Raw genomic sequence first — 21,716 nt, 5'->3', positions numbered from 1 at the left:
CCACACTATCCACAACACCCCCAACCTTTGTGTCATCAGCAAATTTACTAACCCATCCCTCCACTTCCTCATCCAGGTCATTTATAAAAATCATGAGGAGTAGGGGTCCCAGAACAGATCCCCGAGGCACACCACTGGTCACTGACCTCCATGCAAAATATGATCCGTCTACAGCCAATTCTGTGAGCAAGCCAATTCTGGATCCATAAAGCAAGTTCCCCTTGGATCCCATATCTCTGGACTTTCTCAATAAGCCTTGCATGGGGTACCTTATCAAATGCCTTGCTGAAATCCATATACACTATATATACTGCTCTACCTTCATCAACATGTTCAATCACATCCTCAAAAAATTCAGTCAGGCTCGTAAGGCACGACCTGCCTTTGACAAAGCCATGCTATTTCGAGTTGTATTATGCCCCTCCAAATGTACTTAAATCCTGCCTCTCAGGATCTTCTTCATCAACTTACCAACCACTGAAGTAAGACTCACTGGTCTATAATTTCCTGGGCTATCTCTACTCCCTTTCTTGAATAAGGGAACGATATCTGCAACCTTCCAATCCTCCGGAACCTCTCCTGGCCCCATTGATGATGCAAAGATCATTGCCAGAGGCTCAGCAATCTCTTCCCTCACCTCCCACAGTAGCCTGGGATACTTCTCATCCAGTCCCTGAGACTTATCCAACTTGATGCTTTCCAAAATCTCCAGCTCATTCCTTTTCTTAATGTCTATATGCTTAAGCTTTTCAATCCACTGTAAGTCATTCCTACAATCGTCAAGATCCTTTTCGACAGTGAATACTGCAGCAAAGTACTCATTAAGTATCTCTGATCTCTGCTCTGGTTCCATACACATTTTTTCACTGTCAGACTTGATTGGTCCTATTCTCTCACATCTTATCCTCTCACTCTTCACATACTTGTCAAATGACTTGGGGTTTTCCTTAATCCTGTCCGCCAAGGCTTTCTCATGGCCCTTTCTGGCTCTCCTAATTTCATTCTTAAGCTCCCTCTTGCTAGCCTTGTAATCTTATAGATCTCTATCATTACCAAGATTTTTGAACCTTTGGAAAGCTTTTCATTTCTTCTTGACTAGTTTTTCAACAGCCTTTGTACACTACAGTTCCTGTACCCTAAGATCCTTTTCCTATCTCATTGAAACTTAGCTATACAGAATGCCACGCAAATACCCCCTGAACATTTGCCACATTTCTGCCGTACATTTCCCTGAGAACATCTGTTCCCAATTTATGCTTCCAAGTTCCTGACTGATAGCTTCATATTTCCCCTCATTCCATTTAAACGCTTTCCTAACTTGTCTGTTCCTATCCTTCTCCAATGCTATGGTAAAGGAGATAGAATTGTGATTACTATCTCCAAAAGGCTCTCCCACTGAGAGACCTGATACCTGACCAGGTTCATTTCCCAATACCAGATGAAATACAGCCTCTCCTGTTGTAGGCTTATCTACGTATTATGTCAGGAAACCTTCCTAAGCTCATGTAACATACTCTACCCCATCTAAACCCCTTTCTCTAGGGAGATGCCAATCAATATTTGGAAAATTAAAATCTCCCACCATGACAACCCTGTTATTATTACAGCTTTCTAGAAACTGTCTCCCTATCTGCTCCTCGATGTCCCTGTTACTATTGGGTGGTCTATAAAGAACACCCAGTTGAGTTATTGACCCCTTTCTTTTTCTAACTTCCACCCACAGAGACTCAGTAGACAATCCCTCCATGACTTAGTCCTTTCCTGCAGCTGTGACAGTATCTCTGATCAACAGTGCCACGTCCCCACCTCTTTCTGAAACATCTATAGTCTGGCACTCTAAATAACCATTCCTGCCCCTGAACCATCCAAGTCTCATTAATGGCCACAGCATCATAGCTCCAAGTACTAATCCGCACTCAAAGCTCATCCGCTTTGTTCATGATGCTCCTTGCTTTAAAATAGAGACATCTCAAACCATTGGGCTGAGTGTATCTCTTCTCTATCACCTGCCTATCTTCACTCTCGCACTGTCTCCAAGCTTTTTCTATTTGTGAGCCAACAGCCTCTTCCCCAGTCTCTTCAGTTTGGTTCCCATCTCCCAGCAATTCTAGTTTAAACTCTCCCCAATAGCCTTAACAAATTTCCCTGCCAGGATATTGGTCCCCCTTGGATCCAAGTGCAACCCATCCTTTTTCTACAGGTCTTGCCTGCCCCAGAAGAGGTCCCAATGATCTAGAGATCTGAATCCCTGCTCCTTGCTCCAATCCCTCAGCCACGCATTTATCCTCCTCCTCACTCTGTTCCTATACTCACTGTCACGTGGCACAGGCAGTAATCCCAAGATTACTACCTTTGAGGTCCTGCTTCTCGAATTACTTCCTAACTCCCTGTAATCTGTTTTCAGGACCTCCTCCCTTTTCCTAACTATGTCATTGGTACCATTATGTACCACAATCTCTGGCTGTTCACCTTCCCACTTCAGAATATCGTGGACGCGATCAGAAATATCCCGAACCCTGGCAACTGGGAGGCAAACTACCATCTGAGTTTCTTTCCTGCATCCACAGCATCACCTGTCTGACCCTGTAACAGTAATAGAGTCCCCTGTTACTGCTGCCTTCTTCCTTTCCCTGCCCTTCTGAGCCACAGGGCCAGACTCTGTGCCAGAGGCGTGGCCACTGTTGCTTCCCCCAGGTAGGCCATCCTCCTCCAACAGTACTCAAACAGGAGTACTTGTTGTTAAAGGGGACATCCGTAGGGGTACTCTCTAGTACTTGCCTCTCACCCTTTCCTCTCCTGACTGTTACTCACTTATCTCTTTTGAGGCCCCAGTGTGACTACTTGCCTATAGCTCCTCTCTATCACCTCCTCACTTTCCCTGACCAGACAAAGGAAAAGGATATTGTTTGTCTACTTTGCCTATGCCTTTGGATGATTTAAATGTTTGATCAATCATAACTTCTCAGAGCAATGATCATTCACCTTATGAATATAAAAGTGGTGGAATTGGAGCTTTGTAGCAACCCTGACCTTACAAAATACACCGTGAGCTTCAAGGTTCTAATTAGTCCTGACTTGAAATAAACCTACCCGACCTAAAAGCAATATCACTGCATTCTTGTTCCCATGCCATTGACTTGTGCCTGTTCAGTTCATTCCATAGAACCATAGAACATTACAGCACAGAAAAAGGGCCTTTGGCCCCTTTGACTGTGCCAAACCATTTATCTGCCTACTCCCACTGACCATATCCCTCTATACCCCTCTCATCCATGTACCCATCGAAGTTTTTATTAAATGTTAAAAGTGAGCCTGCATTCACCACTTCAACTGGCAGCTTATTCCACACTCCTACTACTCTGTGTAAAGAAGCTCCCCATAATGTTCCCTTTAAACTTTTCCCCCTTCACCCTTAACCCATGTCCTCTCGTTTTTTTTTCTTCGCTCGCCTCAGTGGAAAAAGCCTGCTTGCATTCATTCCAAATGATCAATATAAAAGATGGACTTTCAGCAAGCCACCTGGATCTGAATTACTGTTACTGAAATTATTATTATTATTATTATTATTTTCCTTTCTTCCTTCCCTCCCTCCTTTCCTCCCTTCTTTCCTTCCCTCTCTCCCCCTTCCGTCCCTCCCTCCCTTCCTCCCTTCTTTCCTTCCCTCTCTCCCCTTCCGTCCCTCCCTCCCTTCTTTTCTCCCTCCCTCCCTTCTTTTCTCCCTCCCTCCCTTCCTCCCTTTCTTCCATCCCTCTTCCTCCTTTCCTTCCCTCCCTTCCATTTTCCTTCCCTTCACCCCTTCCCCTTCCTTTCTTCCTTCTTTCCTTCCCTCTCTCCCTTCCTTCCATCCCCCCTTCTCTTCCCCTTCCCTTTCCTCCCCTCCCTTTCCTTCCTTCCCTCCCTTTCCTTCCTTCCCTCCCTTTCCTTCCTCTTTCTCTCCCTCCCTCCCTTCCTCATATCTTTCTTCTTTCTTTCCCTCTCCCTTTCTTCCCTTCCTCCCTCCCCTTTTCCTCCATCTCACCCCTCCCTTCCTTCCACCCCTCTCTTTCCTCCCTCCCTCCCTCCATGCCTTCCTCCCTTCCTTCCTTTCTTCCCTTCCTTCCTCTCTTCCTCAAACCTTTCAAATGTTGAAAGGACTAGACAGAGTAGATGTGGAAAGGATGTTTCCCATGGTGGGGGAGTCTAGGTCAAGAGGGCACAGCTTCAGAATAGAGGGGCATCCATTAAAAACAAATATGCAGAGAAATTTCTTTAGCTAGGGAGTGGTGAATTTGTGGAATTTGATACCACATGCAGGTGTGGAGGACAGGTCATTGAGTTTATTTAAAGCAAGATTGATAGGTTCTTGACTGGACACGGCATCAAAGTTTACAGGGAGAAGGTCAGTTAATGGGATTGAAGAGGGAAAAAATAATCAGCCATAATTGAATGGTGAAGCAGTCTCTACCTAATTCTGCTCCTATGTCTTATGGTCTTAAACCCATCACCCCTACTGGGGCATAGGCCGCTGACAGCAGCTCATCAGAGTCCTCTGTCCTAGGCTAGTCTTCCAATCTTTCAAGGTGTAGCCTATTAAAGATCCTTCCTCTTCCAAGGGTAAGAACTTTGGAGGTTCTGTTGGCATTTCTAGAGCACTGCTTTTTTTACTAGATGGGATTGCTAGCCTCATGCCCAACCTTGTTCCTTTCACAGTTGGGCATGGGACCATCCACATCAGAGTTCTGGTTTGAATAATTTCATGTTTATTCCTAGTGCTTTCAGTGGGCATACAGTCAGATGCCCAAACAATGAAAACAATAATCCGAATATCATGCCCTCTGCTGCAGCCAGTAACTGTAGTGTTGCAATCCACAGTCTCAGCACAAGGTGCAATATATTTCACTTGCCCGTTCCATATAACCATATAACAATTACAGCACGGAAACAGGCCATTTCGGCCCTTCTAGTCTGTGCCGAACACTTACTCTCACCTAGTTCCACCTACCTGCACACAGCCCATAACCCTCCATTCCTTTCCTGTCCATATACCTATCCAATTTTTTTTAATGACAAAACCAAACCTGCCTGTCATTCCACACAACTACCATTATCTGAGTAAAGAAGCTCCCCCTCATGTCACCCCTAAACTTTTGCCCCTTAACTCTCAACTCATGTCCTCTTGTTTGAATCTCCCCTACTCTCAATGGAAAAAGCCTATTCCCTAAATTTTTTTAGGGATTGACTTTGTATTGTAACACACACACACAAAATGCTGGAGGATCTCAGCAAGTCAGTCAGTGGGGTCTTGGCCTGAAATGTTGACAGTTTCATTTCAGTGAGTGGTGCCTCAGTTGCTGAGTTCATCCATCATCTTGTGTGTGCTACTCTGGATTTCCTGCATCTGCAGAATGCCTTGTGCTGTTGACTCCGAAATTTTGTCTTGTCACTCCAAAGGCTTCAGACATTGTCACTTTATTTACATCCATTCTTCCACAACCTTTCACAGTACAAATTCTGAGTTACTCTTGTTTTCTTTCTGATAATATCTCCCCTGCCACAAATATTTAGAGTCATGGAGCACTACATCAAAGAAGCAGGCCCTTCAGCCCATCTAGTCCTTGCCAAACTATTAATCTGCCTAGTCCCATTGACCTATATCTGGACCATAGTCCTCCATATCCCTCCCATCCATGTATTTATCCAAACTACTCTTAAATATTGTAATCGAACCAGCATTCACCACTTCCGCTGGCAGCTCTTTCTACACTCTCACCACCCTCTGAGTGAAGAATTTCTCCCTTATGTTCCCACTTAAATATTTTACCTTTCACCCTTAACCCATGACCTCTAGTCTAGTCTCGCTCACCTCTAGTGGAAAAAGCCTGCTTTTGTTTACAGTACAATATTTATACCCCTCATAATTTTGTATATATCTAAAACTCTCCCCTCATTCCTCTACACTCCAGGGAATAAAGTCCTAATCTAAACACAAAGAACACTGCAGATGCTGGGGTCAAAGCAACACGTACAACAAGCTGGAGGAGCTCAGCAGGTCAGGCAGCATCCGTGGAAACGAGCAGTCAACGTTTCGGGCCGAGACCCTTCGTCAGGAATGAAGAGGGAGGGGTCCTGACGAAGAGTCTCGGCCTGAAACGTTGACTGCTCGTTTCCACGGATGCTGCCTGACCTGCTGAGTTCCTCCAGCTTGTTGTACATGTTGCAAAGTCCTGATCTATTTAGCCTTTCCCCATATACAGGTCCTCAAGTCCTGGCAGCATTCTTGAAATTTTCTTTGTACTCTTTCAATCTTATTGATATGTTTCCTATTGGTAAGACACCAGAACTGCACAATATTTCTTAGTCTTTCAACACTCAAGGTAATGGTAATGAGGTTTACCTATACTCTCTGTTATCTCAAAATTCTAATGTACCAGAGATTCCAAAGCTGCATCATTCTTTTGCCCAAATTAACATTTTTTATGAATTCCTCATTTCAAGTTAACTTTTTCCATCTTCTCATTCAAGCACTTCTTGAAATTATTTAAGTTACTAGGTCTAATAAGCCATTCTCTGTCCAATTAATTCTTAGTGAATAAAAGAATGTTAAGTTAAGGATCTTAAGTTTACATTTGTAGCTGCTAACTAACCAATCCACAAAAACAAATTTCCTCTATTTATCTTAACAGTCTTGTAAATCTCTATCCTATCTTCTTCATTGCTTTTTTGGGGAGACTTTCAGTTCCTCTGGAATCTCCTAACAAAAAGAACATTTCTCCCATGCTTTCATTGTTGTACAATTGCCCCATAATGCTTCCTGATTTGCTGCTGGCTCTCCTATTTAACTCCAGCCCTTGGTAAAAGCAGCCAAGTCATCATATTCATTGAGAGTCGCAGAATCATACAGCATGATTCATGATTTGGCTCATCACATCTAATGTATCTATTAATCGCATCTACCAGTCATTGGCCCATAACCTTCTCTGCTTGGAAACTCAAATGCTTGTCTGGACCATTCTTAAATGTCCTTAGCAAATCTGATTCCACCCCTCTCTCTAGCAATGTGTTCTAGCTAGTCATCAGTTCTGGGTGAAGAAGGTTGTTCCCCCACCATGCATCCCCCCTAGATCTTTCACTAGTAAATTTATCTCAATAGTCTAAACCAGGAAAACACTTCTATGCTGGACTTTGCACATCTATACTCATGTCATTCTACAGATATCCCACAGGGAGCATCCTAACATGCTGCATCTCGGCATGGTACGGAAACTGATATATATACAGAAAGGTGTCAGAAAAAAACCAGTAATATTGTGAAAGATCCCAACAGCCCTGCTCATGAACTGTTTGTCCAACTCCCATCAGGGAGGAAGCTACATAGTATCCATGCCAGGGCCAGCAGATTCAAAAACATTTTCATCCCCAAGCAGAAAGGTTAATCAACACCTCCTCCCACTATCATACCCCTCCACACCGGTCACCACCACTAATTTATCATTTCCTGTAGAGTCATCTTATGTACTGACACTCAGTGTCCAGCATCACTTTATGGAAATACAATAAGACCTTAGGTAGACCCCACTTGGAGTACTGTGTTCAGTTCTGGTCACCTCATTACAGGAAGGATATGAATACTATAGAGAGAGTGTAGAGGAGATTTACAAGGATGTTACTTGGATTGGCGAGCATGCCTTATGGGAATACGTTGAGTGAACTTGACCTTTTCTCCTTGGAATGACAGTGGTTGAGAGGTGACCTGATAGAGATGCATAAGATGATGAGGGGCATTGATGGTGTGGATAGCCAGAGGCTTTTTCACAGAACTGAAACGGCTAACACGAGGGGGCATAGTTTTAAGGTGTTTGGACGTAGATACAAGGGGGCTGTCAGAGGTAAGTTTTTAGTGTGGTGGGTGCTTGGAATGCACCGCCAGCGAAGGTGGTAGAGGTGGATACAATAAGGACTTTTAAGAGTCTCTTAGACAGTAACATGGAGCTTGGAAAAATAGAGGGCTATGTGTAGGAAAATTCTAGGCAGTTTCTAGAGTAGGTTACATGGTCGGCACAACTTTGTGAGCCGAAGGGCCTGTAATGTGCTGTAGGTTTCTATGTTTAATCAATCTATGTATATAAGTTATCATATGTATTTATATTTACTGTGTGCTTTTATTATTGTATTCTTTAGGTTATTGTGTATTTTATGCTGCATTGGATCCAGAGTAACAATTATTTTGTTCTCGTTTACTCTCGTATACTGGAAATGACATTTAATAATCTTGAATCTTGAAAAATTCAGATTTTGATGTTGTGGGAACTAAACACTTAGATACAAAACTATATCATTTATCTTGTTTCTTCTTGTGATTTTGGGGCTTTCTTGGTTTTTAGAGGGTACGTAGGTTTCAAAACTGTAAACACAATTGCTCAGAATTTTCCCATCTTGCATTTTGTTTTAGATTAGATTAATTTCATTTACTGTTCACGCTGTCGTCACCAGCTCAGACATAGAGATTGATCCTCAAACAATTGACTTTGGTCCTTGTTCAATCTATGAGACAGTTGTGAAAACTATCCGGCTCATGAACAAATCCATCTTGAGCCAGGAGTTTGGATTTGTTGGCATTCCCGAGGTGAGTGAACTGCTGCCAAGTGTCCCTCCCAATGAGATTTGAAACTAGTTTATTATCACTGATGTTTCTAATGTGATGATCAAACTACTGCAGACTTGTTCTTGTCGACAACAGCCCATACACTATCAATCTACAGGATATGACACTCAAGGACATGAGCTATTTTTTTGTGATTGAATGTTTACAGTTATATATGTCATAGTTGCAGAGCACAACAGCACAGAAACAGGCCCTTCAGACCATCTAGTCCATGCCAAACTCTTATCCTGCTTAGTACCATCTACCTCCATGCCCCTCCCATCAATATACTTATACAAATTTCCCTTAAATGCTGAAATTGAACCCAAAGTTACAAAGGCCAATTGTATATTTGCTTTTATTACAAAATGTCTTGCTGTAATAATTAAGAATATGTGCTGTGTGTGACTGTTGGTACTGTGTTTTGCACCTTGTCTGGGGGAATGCTGTTACATTTGGTTATATTATGATGTATGGTTGAATGACAATTAAACTTGAACTTGAAATGTGTTGTTTTGCAACAGCAGTGCATTGCCAAGATATAAAATTAGTATAAACTAAAAAAAAGTAGTGCAAAAAAAGGAATAAGGAGTTGATATTCGTGGGTTCATGGACTGTTCATAAATCTGATGGTGGAGGGGAAGAAGCTGTTCCTGAAATGTTCAATTTGAGTCTTCAGGCTCCTGTACCTTCTGAATGGTAGTAATAAGAATTGAGCATATCTCAGATGGTGAAGGTCCTTAGTGATGGATGTGCCGCCATATCTTGAAGATGTCCTCGATGGTAAGGAGGGTTGTACCCATGATGGAGATGGCTGAGTCTATAATGCTCTGTAGTCTCTTACAATCCTGTGTATTGGAGAATGCATACTAGGCCATGATGCAATCAGTCAGAATATTCTCCATCATAGAAATTTGTAAGAATGTTTGGTGATATAACAATTCTCCACAGACGCCTAGGAAAATAAAACCACTATGTACCTTCTTTATTATTACATTAATGTACTGTAAACAGCATGATGGTAGTGTAATGGTTAGCGCAACACTATTTCAGCTCGGGGTGTCAGAGTTCGGAGTTCAATTCTAACACCATCTGATAGGAGTTAGTACTTCCTCCCTGTGAATGCATGTGTTTCCTCTGGGTGCTCCGGTTTCCTCCCACGGTGCAAAGACATACCAGTTAGTAGGTTAATAGGTCATTGTTAATTGTACCATGATTAGGCTAGGGTTAAATAGGTGAGTTGCTTACTGGGCCAGAAGGGTCAGTTCCACACTGTATCTCTAAATGAGTAATAAAAATGCTACACGTGATTGATTGCAGTATAGGAGAACTCTTGGCCACCTTGTTGCTGACTCCTCTTTCTAACAGGATAACCTGCTGGGGTCTCATTAAACGTACTGTCAGGTGGCATTTACTGGTCCAGGTTGTGAACAGGTCTGCATAACTGAAGAAGATCCCTATTAATTTCTCTTGGATGCCTATCTCACCTACACAGAGCACTGAATGGCTCATGCAGGAAGGCAGCCTGTGACCAAGAACCAGAAGCTGTTCATAAGGGTAAAGTCACTGTAGGATTTATTGGCTTAAAAATTACTTCAGATAATAAAAAGATAATGATGTAAAAATAATTTCAAACCCTCCCTTTATTGCTAACATACTGCGATACCTCTCTCAGCATGATATATCTTTATTTTAATTTAGAGATACAACACGGTAACAGGCTCTTCTGGCCCAATGAACCCTCACTACCCAATTACATCCACCTGACCAATTAACCACTCCTCAGTAGCACAGTGCTTAGCACAACACTATTACAACTTGGAAAATCAGAGTTTAGAGTTCATTTCCAGAGTCCTCTGTAAGCAAGTTTGCATGTTCCTTTCCATATGTGTGTGCTGAAATAGTGTTGCGCTAACCATAACGCTACCATCATGCTGTTTAAAGTACATTAATGTAATAATAAAGAAGGTACATAGTGGTTTTATTTTCCTAGGTGTCTGTGGAGAATTGTTATATCACCAAACATTCTTACAAATTTCTATGATGGAGAATATTCTGACTGATTGCATCATGGCCTAGTATGCATTCTCCAATACACAGGATTGTAAGAGACTACAGAGCATGTGTGTCTGATTAGGAACAGTCAGCATGGATTTGTGCATGGAAGGTTATGTTTGACAAATCTTATTGAGGAAAGTTGATGAGGGTAAAGCAGTGGATGTTGTCTATATGGACTTCAGTAAGGCCTTTGACAAGGTTCCACACGGAAGGTTGGTTAGGAAGGTTCAATCATTAGGTATTAATATCGAAGTAGGGAAATGGATTCAACAGTGGCTGGGTGGGAGATGCTAGAGAGTAGTGGTGGATAACTGTTTGTCAGGTTGGAGGCCGGTGACCAGTGGTGTGCCTCAGGGATCTGTATTGGGTCCAATGTTGTCTGTCATATACATTAATGATCTGGATGATGGGGTGGTAAATTGGATTAGTAAGTATGTAGATGATCCTAAGGTAGATGGCATTGTGGATAATGAAGAAGGTTTTCAAAGCTTGCAGAGAGATTTAGGCCAGTTAGAAGAGTGGACTGAAAGATGGCAGATGGAGTTTAATGCTGATAAGTGTGAGGTGCTACATTTTGGTAGGACTAATCAAAACAGGACATACATGGTAAATGGTAGGGCATTGAAGAATGCAGTAGAAGAGTGATCTAGGAATAATGGTGCATAGTTCCCTGAAGGTGGAATTTCATGTGGACAGGGTAGTGAAGAAAGCTTTTGGTATGCTGGCCTTTATAAATCAGAGCATTGAGTATAGGAGTTGGGATGTAATGTGAAAATTGTACAAGGCATTGGTAAGGCCGAATTTGGAGTATTGTGTACAGTTCTGGTCTCTGAATTATAGAAAAGACGTCAACAAAATAGAGTACAGAGAAGATTTACTAGAATGTTACCTGAGTTTCAGCACCTAAGTTACAGGGAAAGGTTGAACAAGTTAGGTCTTTATTCTTTGCAGCGTAGAAGGTTGAGGGGGGACTTGATAGAGGTATTTAAAATTATGAGGGGGATAGATAGAGTTGACGTGGATAGGCTTTTTCCATTGAGAGTAGGGGAGATTCAAACAAGAGGACATGAGTTGAGAGTTAGGGGGCAAAAATTTAAGGGTAACACAAGGGGGAATTTCTTTACTCAGAGAGTGGTAGCTGTGTGGAATGAACTTCCAGTAGAAGTGGTAGAGGCAGGTTCGGTATTGTCATTTAAAGTAAAATTGGATTGGTATATGGACAGGAAAGGAATGGAGGGTTATTGGCTGAGTGCGGGGCAGTGGGACTAGGTGAGAGTAAGTGTTCGGCACGGACTAGAAGGGCCAATATGGGCTGTTTCTGTGCTGTAATTGTTATATGGTTATATCTACACAATCAATGCCTGTCATCATCTTATACACCTCTATCAGGTCACCTCTCATCCTCCGTCGCTCCAAGGAAAAAAAGTCAAGTTCACTCAACCTATTCTCATAAGGCATGCTCCGCAATCCAGGCAACATCCTTCTAAATCTCCTCTGCGCCTTTTCTATAGTTTCGACATCCTTCCTGTAGTGAGGTGACCAGAACTGAGCACAGTACTTCAAGTGGGGTCTGACCAGGGTCCTGTATAGCTGTAACGTTACCTCTCAGCTCTTAAACTCAATCCCACAGCTAATGAAGGCCAACACACCATATGCCTTCTTAACCACAGAGTCAACTTGTGCAGCAGCTTAGAGCGTCCTATGGACTCGGACCCCAAGATCCCTCTGATCCTCCACACTGCCAAGAGTCTTACCATTAATACTATATTCTGCCATCATATTTGACCTACCAAAATGAACTACCTCACACTTATCTATGTTGACCTCTATCTGCCCCTTCTCAGCACAGTTTTGCATCTTATCAATGTCCCGCTATAACCTCTGTCAGCCCTATAACACTATCCACAGCACCCCTAACTTTTGTGTCATCGACAAATTTACTAACCCATCCCTCCACATCCTCATCCAGGTTATTTAGAAAAATCACAAGGAGAAAGGGGTCTCAGAACAGATCCCTGAGGCACACCACTGGTCACCGACCTCCATGCAGCATATGACCTGTTTGCAACCACTCTTTGCTTTCTGTTGGCAAGGCAATTCTGGATCCACAAAGCAAAGGTCCCCTTGGATCCCATGCCTCCTTACTTTCTCAATAAGCCTTGCAAGGGGTACCTTATCAAATGCCTTGCTGAAATCCATATACATTACATCTACTGCTCTACCTTCATCAACGTGTTTAGTCACATCTTCAAAAAATCCAGTCAGGCTCATAAGGCACAACCTGCCTTTGACAAAGCCATGCTGACTATTTCAAATCATATTATGCCTCTCCAAATGTTCATAAATCCTGCCTCGCAAGATCTTCTCCATCAACTTACCAGCCACTGAAATAAGACTCGTTGGTCTATAATTTCCTGGGCTATCTCTACTCCCTTTCTTGAATAAGGGTACATCATCTGCAACCCTCCAATCCTCTTCCATCCCCATTGATAATGCAAAGATAATTGATGGAGGATCAGCAATCTCTTCCTTTGCCTCCCACATTAGCCTCGGATACACCTCATCTGGTTCAGGAGACTTATCCAACTTGATGTTTTCCAAAAGCTCCAGCACATCCTCTTTCTTAAAGTCTATATGCTCAGGCTTTTCAATCCACTGTAAATCATCTCTATAATCACCAAATCCTTTTCCATAGTGAATACTGAAGCAAAGTATTCATTAAGTACCTCTGCTATCTCCTCCAGTTCCATACACTCTTTTCCATTGTCACACTTGATTGGTCCTATTCTCTCACATCTTATCCTGTTGCTCTTCATACGCTTGTAGAATGCCTTGGGGTTTTCTTTTGTCCTGCTTGCCCAGGCCTTCTCATGGCCCCTTCTGGATCTCATAATTTCATTCTTAAGCTCCTTCTTGCTAGCCTTATTATTTTCTAGATCTCTATCATTACCTAGTTTTTGAAACTTTTGTAAGCTTTTCTTCTTGACTAGATTTTCAACAGCCTTTGTACACCATGGTTCCTTTCCCTACCTCATTGGAATGTACTTATGTGGTACACCACGTAAATATCCCCCGAACATTTGCCATACTTCTGCTGGACATCTCCCTGAGAACATCTGTTCCCAATTTATGCTTCCAAGTTCCTGCCAGATAGCTTCATATTTCCCCTTCTTCAATTAAACACTTTCCTAACTTGTCTGTTCCTATCCTTCTCCAATGCTATGGTCAAGGAGATAGAACTGTAATAACTATCTCCAAAAAGCTCTCCCACTGAGAGACCTGATACTTGACCAGGTTCATTTCCCAATACCAGATCAAGTACAGTCTCTCCCCTTGTAGCTTATCCTCATATTGTGTCAGGAAACCTTCCTAAACACACCTAACAAGCTCCACCCCATCTAAACCCCTTGCTGTAGGGAGCTGCCAATTGACATTTGAGAAATAAAAATCTCCCACTATGACAACCCTGTTATTACACCTTTCAAGAATCTGTCTCTCTATCTGCTCCTTGATGTCCCTGTTACTATTGAATGGGCTACAAAAAACACCCAGTAGAGTTATTGACCCCTTACTGTTTCTAACTTTCACCCATAGAGATTCAGTAGACAATCCCTCCATGACTTCCTCCTTTTCTGCAGCCATGACACTATCCCTGAACAGCAGTGCCACACCCCCACCTCTTTTGCCTTCTTTCCTGTCCTTTCTGAAATATCTGAAGCCTGGTACTCTAAGTAACCATTCCTGCCCCTGAACTGTCCAACTCTCTGTAATGGCCACAGCATCATAGCCCCAGTACTAATCCACACACTAAGCTCATTCACTTTGTTCATGATGCTTCTTGCTTTAAAATAGACACATCTCAAACCATTGGTCTGAGTGTATCCCTTCTCTACCACCTGCCTATCTTCACTCTCACACTGTCTCCCAGCTTTCTTTATTTGTGAGCCAATTGCCCCTTCCTCTGTCTCTTCAGTTTAGTTCCCACCCCCTAGAAATTCTAATTTAAACTCTCCCCAATAGTCTTAACAAACCTCCCTGCCAGGATATTGGTCCCCCTTGGATTCAAGTGCAACCTGTCCTTTATGAACAGGTCACACCTGTCCCAGAAGAGGTCCCAATGATTCAGAAATCTGAATCCCTGCCCCCTGCTCCAATCCCTGCCTGGGATTTATTCTCCACCTCATTCTAATCCTATACTCACTGTCACATGGCACAGGCAGTGATCCCAAGATTACTACATTTGAGGACCTGCTTCTCAACTTCCTTCCTAACTCCCTGTAGCCTGTTTTCAGGACCTCCTCCCTTTTCCTACCTATTTCGATGTACCACGACCTCTGGCTATTCCTAACAGGTAACTTACCTCACCTCGATCCGTTTTCGCCAAAACCCGAATGAGCCAAGCCCCTAACACTCTGCCTCAGATCACTCCTTTGATGACCACTTCGCTAGGCAGTGTCTCCCTTTTATGCCTGAACCTTCCCTACTTTCTCACTTACAATTGCTGCTCCAGTTATAGCCGCTGATAGATGCTGTAGATTTTCTATGTTCTTTGAGTAGTCGTCACAACTGGTTCTTACTTGGTTGCAGTGGATGACCATGAGTTCTTTTGTGCCTTTCACTCTCCACAAAGCGTTTCAAAACTGCCTTTCTAGCCTTGCTGTGGATCTCATCCATCCAGTCTGCCGGAGCTGATTTTGCATGTTAGGACAGTAATGTCCCTATTTCACCAGGGTATGGGTCCTGCCAGCTATGCTCAGTGGGTGAGTAAGCTGCCCTAGAATGGGCATAACAAACTTCTTCAATAGAGGTGCTTACCCTCCCTGGTCACCCCTAATCCCCAATTACTAACTTTACATTTGTTAAAATACAGAGCTACAAAACACTAGATGTTTCACTTAAACACAACCCAAATTGCTGTCTGCATCTTATACTTGTACTGAGCATTGTGGGCATGCTACATTGATGCCGAATGTATGGAAACACTTGTGGGCCTTGCCCAGCACATCCTTAGTTCTATTGGTTGTTAATGCAAACAATGCATTTCACTGTATGTTTCAATGTTCATGTGATAAATGAAACTGAATAGTCTGTAAAATCAGGCATAGAATGCCTGAAGTTAGTTTGGTAATGGTATTTTTCTGTACCTTACAGTGTGTTGACGTGCAACCCAATGATGGCTTTGGAGTACTCCTCCCTCTTGAGGAACTGAGTTTGGACATCATGTTCAAAGCTAAACAAGCCAAGGAGTACAACTTTGAGCTGATTTGCAAGTCTGAAATCAACAGGTAACATGTGCAGTATCTGCTTTTAAGTGGGGCTGGTTGGAAGCAATCATCCTCACCCCCCTCCTCCCCGTCCTTCTCTCCACTGCTCCTCCCTGCTCCTTTACTCCCTTTTTCCCCCTCCTCCTTCTCCCTTCCTCTTCCCCCCATCCCTCGTCCTCATATGATGAGAAGGCATGTATATGGGGTTGACTGAGATCTGGGATCAGCCATGCTGGAATAATGAAACAAACTTGATGGGCTGAATGGCCTAATTCTGTTCCTATGTTATGGTCTTACATATTCGGATTTAGTTATTTCAGTTAGTCTAACTTATTCAGTTCTGTGCAGACAATTTCTTGCCCAGTGGTAAATACTTTGACATATCGTACATTTTGAACTGCTACCATACTTGTTTATTGGATTGGTGCCAGGTAATGGTACCCTTGCCTGGTCCCTCTGGGATCTACACTTACTATACTCTTCTTTCTGCTCAGTGAAGTATGCTGCTTCCTGACTCAAACTAATTCCAACCGTTTTCATAGCAGCCTTTTCTCCAAAAATCCTTTTCAGTTCTGGTTTCATAGATGCAAATGTAAGTTCTGTGCATGCTGTTAATAATAGTTATCTGTCCTTTCTGTCTGGACAAGCAGTATCCAACAATTTAAAAGCTAATTCAGCACCAGGAAGTTCAATTTTGTGCTTATGTATTGGATTGTACTTCTGTTCAAAATCATATCTTTAGAAATGTCTCTGTAAATTTTGTCTAAGTCTGAATATGCCTCATAATTCCGATCCTTCCTTCCAAAAAACAGTCAAGTGTATTTATTAGAGTATTCATACTGTCATCTTTGTTCAAGTTTACCACCAAAATTCCCTTCACGGTCTCTCACTCTTTGTGAAGCGACAACGCAACAATGAAGGCTTGCTTCTTCTTCTCCGGTTCCATAACACACGTCCATATTCCAATTTAATTTTTCCAGCTTTCATAAGACTTGCTCTCATCAAATGTCGGTGAGACCCTATAATTGGAAACCATCCTCTGGTACCACTGCTAACGTCCAAACAACAAAGACACATTTTTCTTTTGTTTAAACAACTTCATTTTCAACATCTCCCATCAACATCTGAGGACCGCCACCTTTACATTTCACAATCCCTCATTTTCCTCTAGTGCACATGCGCATACCAGGGAAAGTACACGTGCCTTCTAAATACTTACATCATCCAAATAAACAGAACTCAAAGTAAACATGCAAAGAGATAGGTCTGATCTGTGGGTTGAAATTCTAAATTGGAGAAAGGCCTATTTTGATGGTATTGGAAATTATCTGGAAAGTGTGGATTGGGACAGGCTGTTTCCTGGCAAAGGAGTACTTGGAAAGTAGGAGGTATTCAAAAATGAAATTTTGAAAGTACAAATCTTGTATGTGCCTGTCAAAATAAAAGGTAAAGATAACAATCACTGGGAATCTTGGTCTTCAAGAGATATTAAGGCCCTGGTTAAGAGGTAAAAAGAGATGCACAGCAGGTTTAGGCAAGTAAGAACAAATGAGGTGCTTATGGTGTACAAGAAATGCAAGAGAACACTTCAAAACCATGAAGTTGCTCTACCAGACAAGGTGAATGAGAACCTTAAAGGATTCTACTGATACGTTAAGAGGACAAGGATTGGAAGGTACAAATTCATCCCTGGAAGACCAGAATAGTAATCCATGAGTGGAGCCAAAGCAGATGGGGAAGATCTTAAATGCATTCTTTGCATCTGTATTTAGTCGGGATGGCTACAGAATCTGTAGAAGTGAGGCAAAGCAGCATCAACTTTATGGACCCTATACAGTTTACAGAGGAGGAGGTGTTTGCTACACTGAGGCAAATCAGGGAGGATAAATCCCCAGGGCCTAACAAAGTTTTCTCCCGGACCCTATGGGAGGCAAATGCAGAATTTGCCTCTGCTAAGTGCCCTAGCAGAGATACCTAACTACAGGAGAGGCACCAGAGGACTGGAGGATAGCCAATGTTCCTTAGCTTTAAAAAGCTCTAAACAGAAACCAGGAAATTATAAGCCAGTGAGTCCGACATCAGTTGTGGGAAAGCTACTGTAAGGTATTCTAAGGGACCAGATATTTAAGTATTTGGGTCGACATGGGCTGGTAAAGGATAGTCAGCACGTCTCTGTGCATGGTAGGTCATGTCTAACCAATCAAACAATTTTTTGAGGAAGGTAGCAGGAAAGTGGATGGAGACAAGGCAGTAGGTGTTGTCCACATGAAGTTTAGTAAGGTATTTGACAAGGTCCTACATGGGAGGCTGGTCAAGAAAGTTCAGTCACTTGGCATTGAGCATGAGGTAGTAAACTCAATTAGACTTTGGCTTTGTGGGAGAAGCCAGAGAGTAGTAGTAGAGGGTTGCCTCTTTGACTGGAGGCTGGTGACTGGTGGTGTACCACAGGGATTGGTGTTGGGTGCTTTGTTGTTTGTCATCTATATCAATGATCTGGATGATAATGTGGTTAACTGGGTCAGCAAATTTGTGGATGACACCAAGATTGGAAGTGTAATGGACAGTAAGGAAGGTTATCATGGCTTCCAAAGAGATATGCATCAGCTGGAAAAATGGACTGAAAATGGCTAATGGAATTTAATGCAGGTAAGTGCAAAGTTTTGCCAGGTAGGTCTTACATAGTGTATGGTAGGGCACTGATGAATGTGGTAGAACAAAGTGATTTTGAGAATATAGGTCCATAATTTATTGAAAGTGGCATCACAGATAGATAGGATAAGCTTTTGGCACATTGGCCTTTATTAGTCAATAAATTGAGTACAAAAGATGGAATGTTATATTGAAATTGTATAAGACATAATTTGGTGAGGCCTGATTTGGAGTATTATGAGCAGGTGCTCCCTCCTCCCATCTGGGAAAAGGCACCGAAGCATTCGGGCTCTCACGACCAGACTATGTAACAGTTTCTTCCCCCAAGCTATCAGACTCCTCAATACCCAGAGCCTGGACTGACACCAACTTACAGCCCTCTACTGTGCCTATTGCCTTGTTTATCATTTATTGTAATGCCTTCACTGTTTTGTGCACTTTATGCAGTCCTGGGTAGGTCTGTAGTCTAGTGTAGTTTTTTTTTCTGTGTTTTTATGTAGTTCAGTGTAGTTTTTGTACTGTTTCATGTAGCACCATGGTCCTGAAGAATGTCTTGTTTTTACCGCGTACTGTACCAGCACTTATGGTCGAAATGACAATAAAAAGTGACTTGACTTAAGTTTTGGTCACCTACCTACAGGAAAGATGTAAACAAGGTTGAAAGAGTACAGAGAAAATTTACAAGAATGTTACCAGGTCTGAAGGACCTGAATTATAAGGAAAGATTGAATATGTTAGGACTGTTTTTTAGCACACAGAAGATTGAGAGGAGATTTGATAGAGGTGTACAAAATTATGAGGAGTATAGATAGAGTAAATGTAAGCAGGCTTTTTTCACTGAGGTTGGGTGGGACTACTACCAAAGGACGTTGGTTAAGGGTGAAAGGTGAGAAGTTTAAGCAGAACATGAGGAGAAACTTCATTATTCTGAGGGTCATGAGAGTGTGAAATCATCTGCCAGCACAAGTAGTCCATGCAAGCTTGATTTCAGTGTTTAAGAAAAGTTTGGATTGGTACATGGATAGCAGGGATAGTAAGGCTATGGTCCCAATGCAGGTCGATGGAACTCCCATCATAGCAGACTCTCCTTGTAGCGCTGACTCCCATTGTAGTGCTAATTCCCATTGTAGATCTGACTCCCATTCTAGTACTGACTCCCATTGTATTATTGACTCTCATTGAGGCAGAATCCTGTTATAGTACTGACTCCCTTTGCAGCGCTGATTCCTGTTGTCATGCTGAATTCCATTGTAATTCTGACTCATGTAGTACAGACTCTCGTTGCAGTGCTGACTCTCATTTTAGCTGACTTACATTGTATCTGACTCCCATTGTAAAAGACTCTCATTGTAGCTTACTCCTGTTTTAGTGCTGATTCCCAGTGTAGCTGACTCCACTTGCAGCACTGACTCCTACTGGAAGTCTGAATTCCCTTGTAGAACTGACTCCTGTTGTACTGATTCACACTGTGGTGCCAACTCCCAATGTGGTACTAACTCCCATTGTAGGTCTTACTTCCATTGTAGTGCAGACTTTCTTTGTAGTTCTGGCTCCCATTGTAGATGACTCTTGCTGTACCTGTCTCCCGTTGCAGTGCTGACACCCATTTTTCTGACTCCCCCTGTAGTGCTGATTACCATTGCGGCTGAATCCCATTGTAGCTGACTCACACTGTGCTGATTCCCATTGTAACACTCCCATTGCAGTGCTGATTCATGTTGTAGTGCTGATATCTGTTGTAGCGGACACCCATTGTAGTGCTGACTCAAGTTGTAGTTCTGACTCCCATTGTAGTACTGACAACCATTGTACTACTGACAGCCACTGTAGTACAAACTCCCATTGCGTTGACTCCCATTCTAGTGCTGACTCCCGTTGCAGTGCTGCCTACCTTTGGTGTTCTGACTCACGTTGTAGCTGAATGCTGTTGTAGCTGTCTCTTGTTGTAGCTGACTCCCATTGTAATGCTGATTCCCATTGCAGTACTGACTCCCATTCTAGTGCTGCATGCCATTGTTGTGCCTACTCCGGTTTGTAACTGACACCCATTGTAGTACTGACTCCCATTACAGTACTGACTCCTGATGCGTGTGCTGAATCCCATTGTAGCTGACTCACATTGTAGTACTGACTCTCGCAGTAGTGCTGATTCCCACTTTAATACTGACTCCTATTATAGATGTCTCCCGTTGTAGCTTACTCCCGTTGTAGTGCTAACTCCTGTTGTAAGACCATAAGACATAGGGTCAGAATTAGGCCACCAAGTCTGCTCTGCCATTCCATCATGACTGATCCTGGATTTCACTCAACCCCATACACCTGCCTCCTCACCATATTCTTTGATGCCCTAACTGATCAGGAAACGATCAACTTTTGCTTTAAGTATATCCATGGATATCGCCTCTACCATAATCTGTGGCAGAGCATTCCACAGATTCACACCTATCTGGCTAAAAATATTCCTCCTCACCTCTGTGCTAGAAGGTCGCTCTTCAATTTTGAGGCTATGCCCTTTAGTTCTGGATATCCCCACCATAAAAGATATCCTCTCCACATCCACCTTATCTAGTCTTTTCAACATTCAGAGGGTTTCAATGAGATCCCCTGCATTCTTCTAAATTCCAGTGAGTATAGGCCCAAAGCTGCCAAACGCTTCTAATATGTTATACCTTCATTCCCGGAATCATGCTCGTAAACTTCCTCTGGACTCTTTCCAATGACAGCACATCCTTTCTGAGATATGGGGCCCAAAACTGTTGACATCACACCAAATGCAGCCTGACTAGTGTCTTATAAAGCTTCAGCATTATCTCCTTGCTTTTATATTCTTCTCCCCTTGAAATAAATAGCAACATTGCATTTGCCTTCTTTACCACAGACTCGATCTGTAAATTAACCTTCTGAGAGACTTGCATGAGGGCTCCTAAGTCCTTTTGCACCTCTGATGTTTGAACCTTCTCCCCATTTAGATAATAGTCCTCACTATTTCTTTTACCAAAATGCATTATCATACATTTCCCAGCACTGTATTCTAATACACTGCTACTTCCAATTTGTCTAAGTCCAGCTGCAATCACATTGCTTCTTCAGCACAACCTACCCGTCCACCTAACTTCATATCATCT

The 21,716-nt window shown here is 42.6% G+C and overlaps 1 protein-coding gene across 7 annotated transcripts in view; it reads left to right on the top strand.

The window, feature by feature from the left end:
- cfap74 (cilia and flagella associated protein 74) overlaps positions 1-21,716 on the top strand; it is a 460,813-nt gene that overhangs the window by 347,534 nt on the left and 91,563 nt on the right. For all 7 annotated transcript variants that reach the window (XM_059952433.1, XM_059952430.1, XM_059952431.1 and 4 more), the window contains 2 exons: positions 8,429-8,602; positions 15,830-15,963. In XM_059952433.1, coding sequence (XP_059808416.1) covers positions 8,429-8,602; positions 15,830-15,963 — 308 coding nt within the window. The remainder of the gene's footprint in view (positions 1-8,428; positions 8,603-15,829; positions 15,964-21,716) is intronic.

Source organism: Hypanus sabinus, chromosome 27 (assembly GCF_030144855.1).
Source record: "Hypanus sabinus isolate sHypSab1 chromosome 27, sHypSab1.hap1, whole genome shotgun sequence".
Lineage (NCBI taxonomy): Eukaryota > Metazoa > Chordata > Chondrichthyes > Myliobatiformes > Dasyatidae > Hypanus > Hypanus sabinus.
This window is presented reverse-complemented; position numbering and strand designations above follow the sequence as displayed.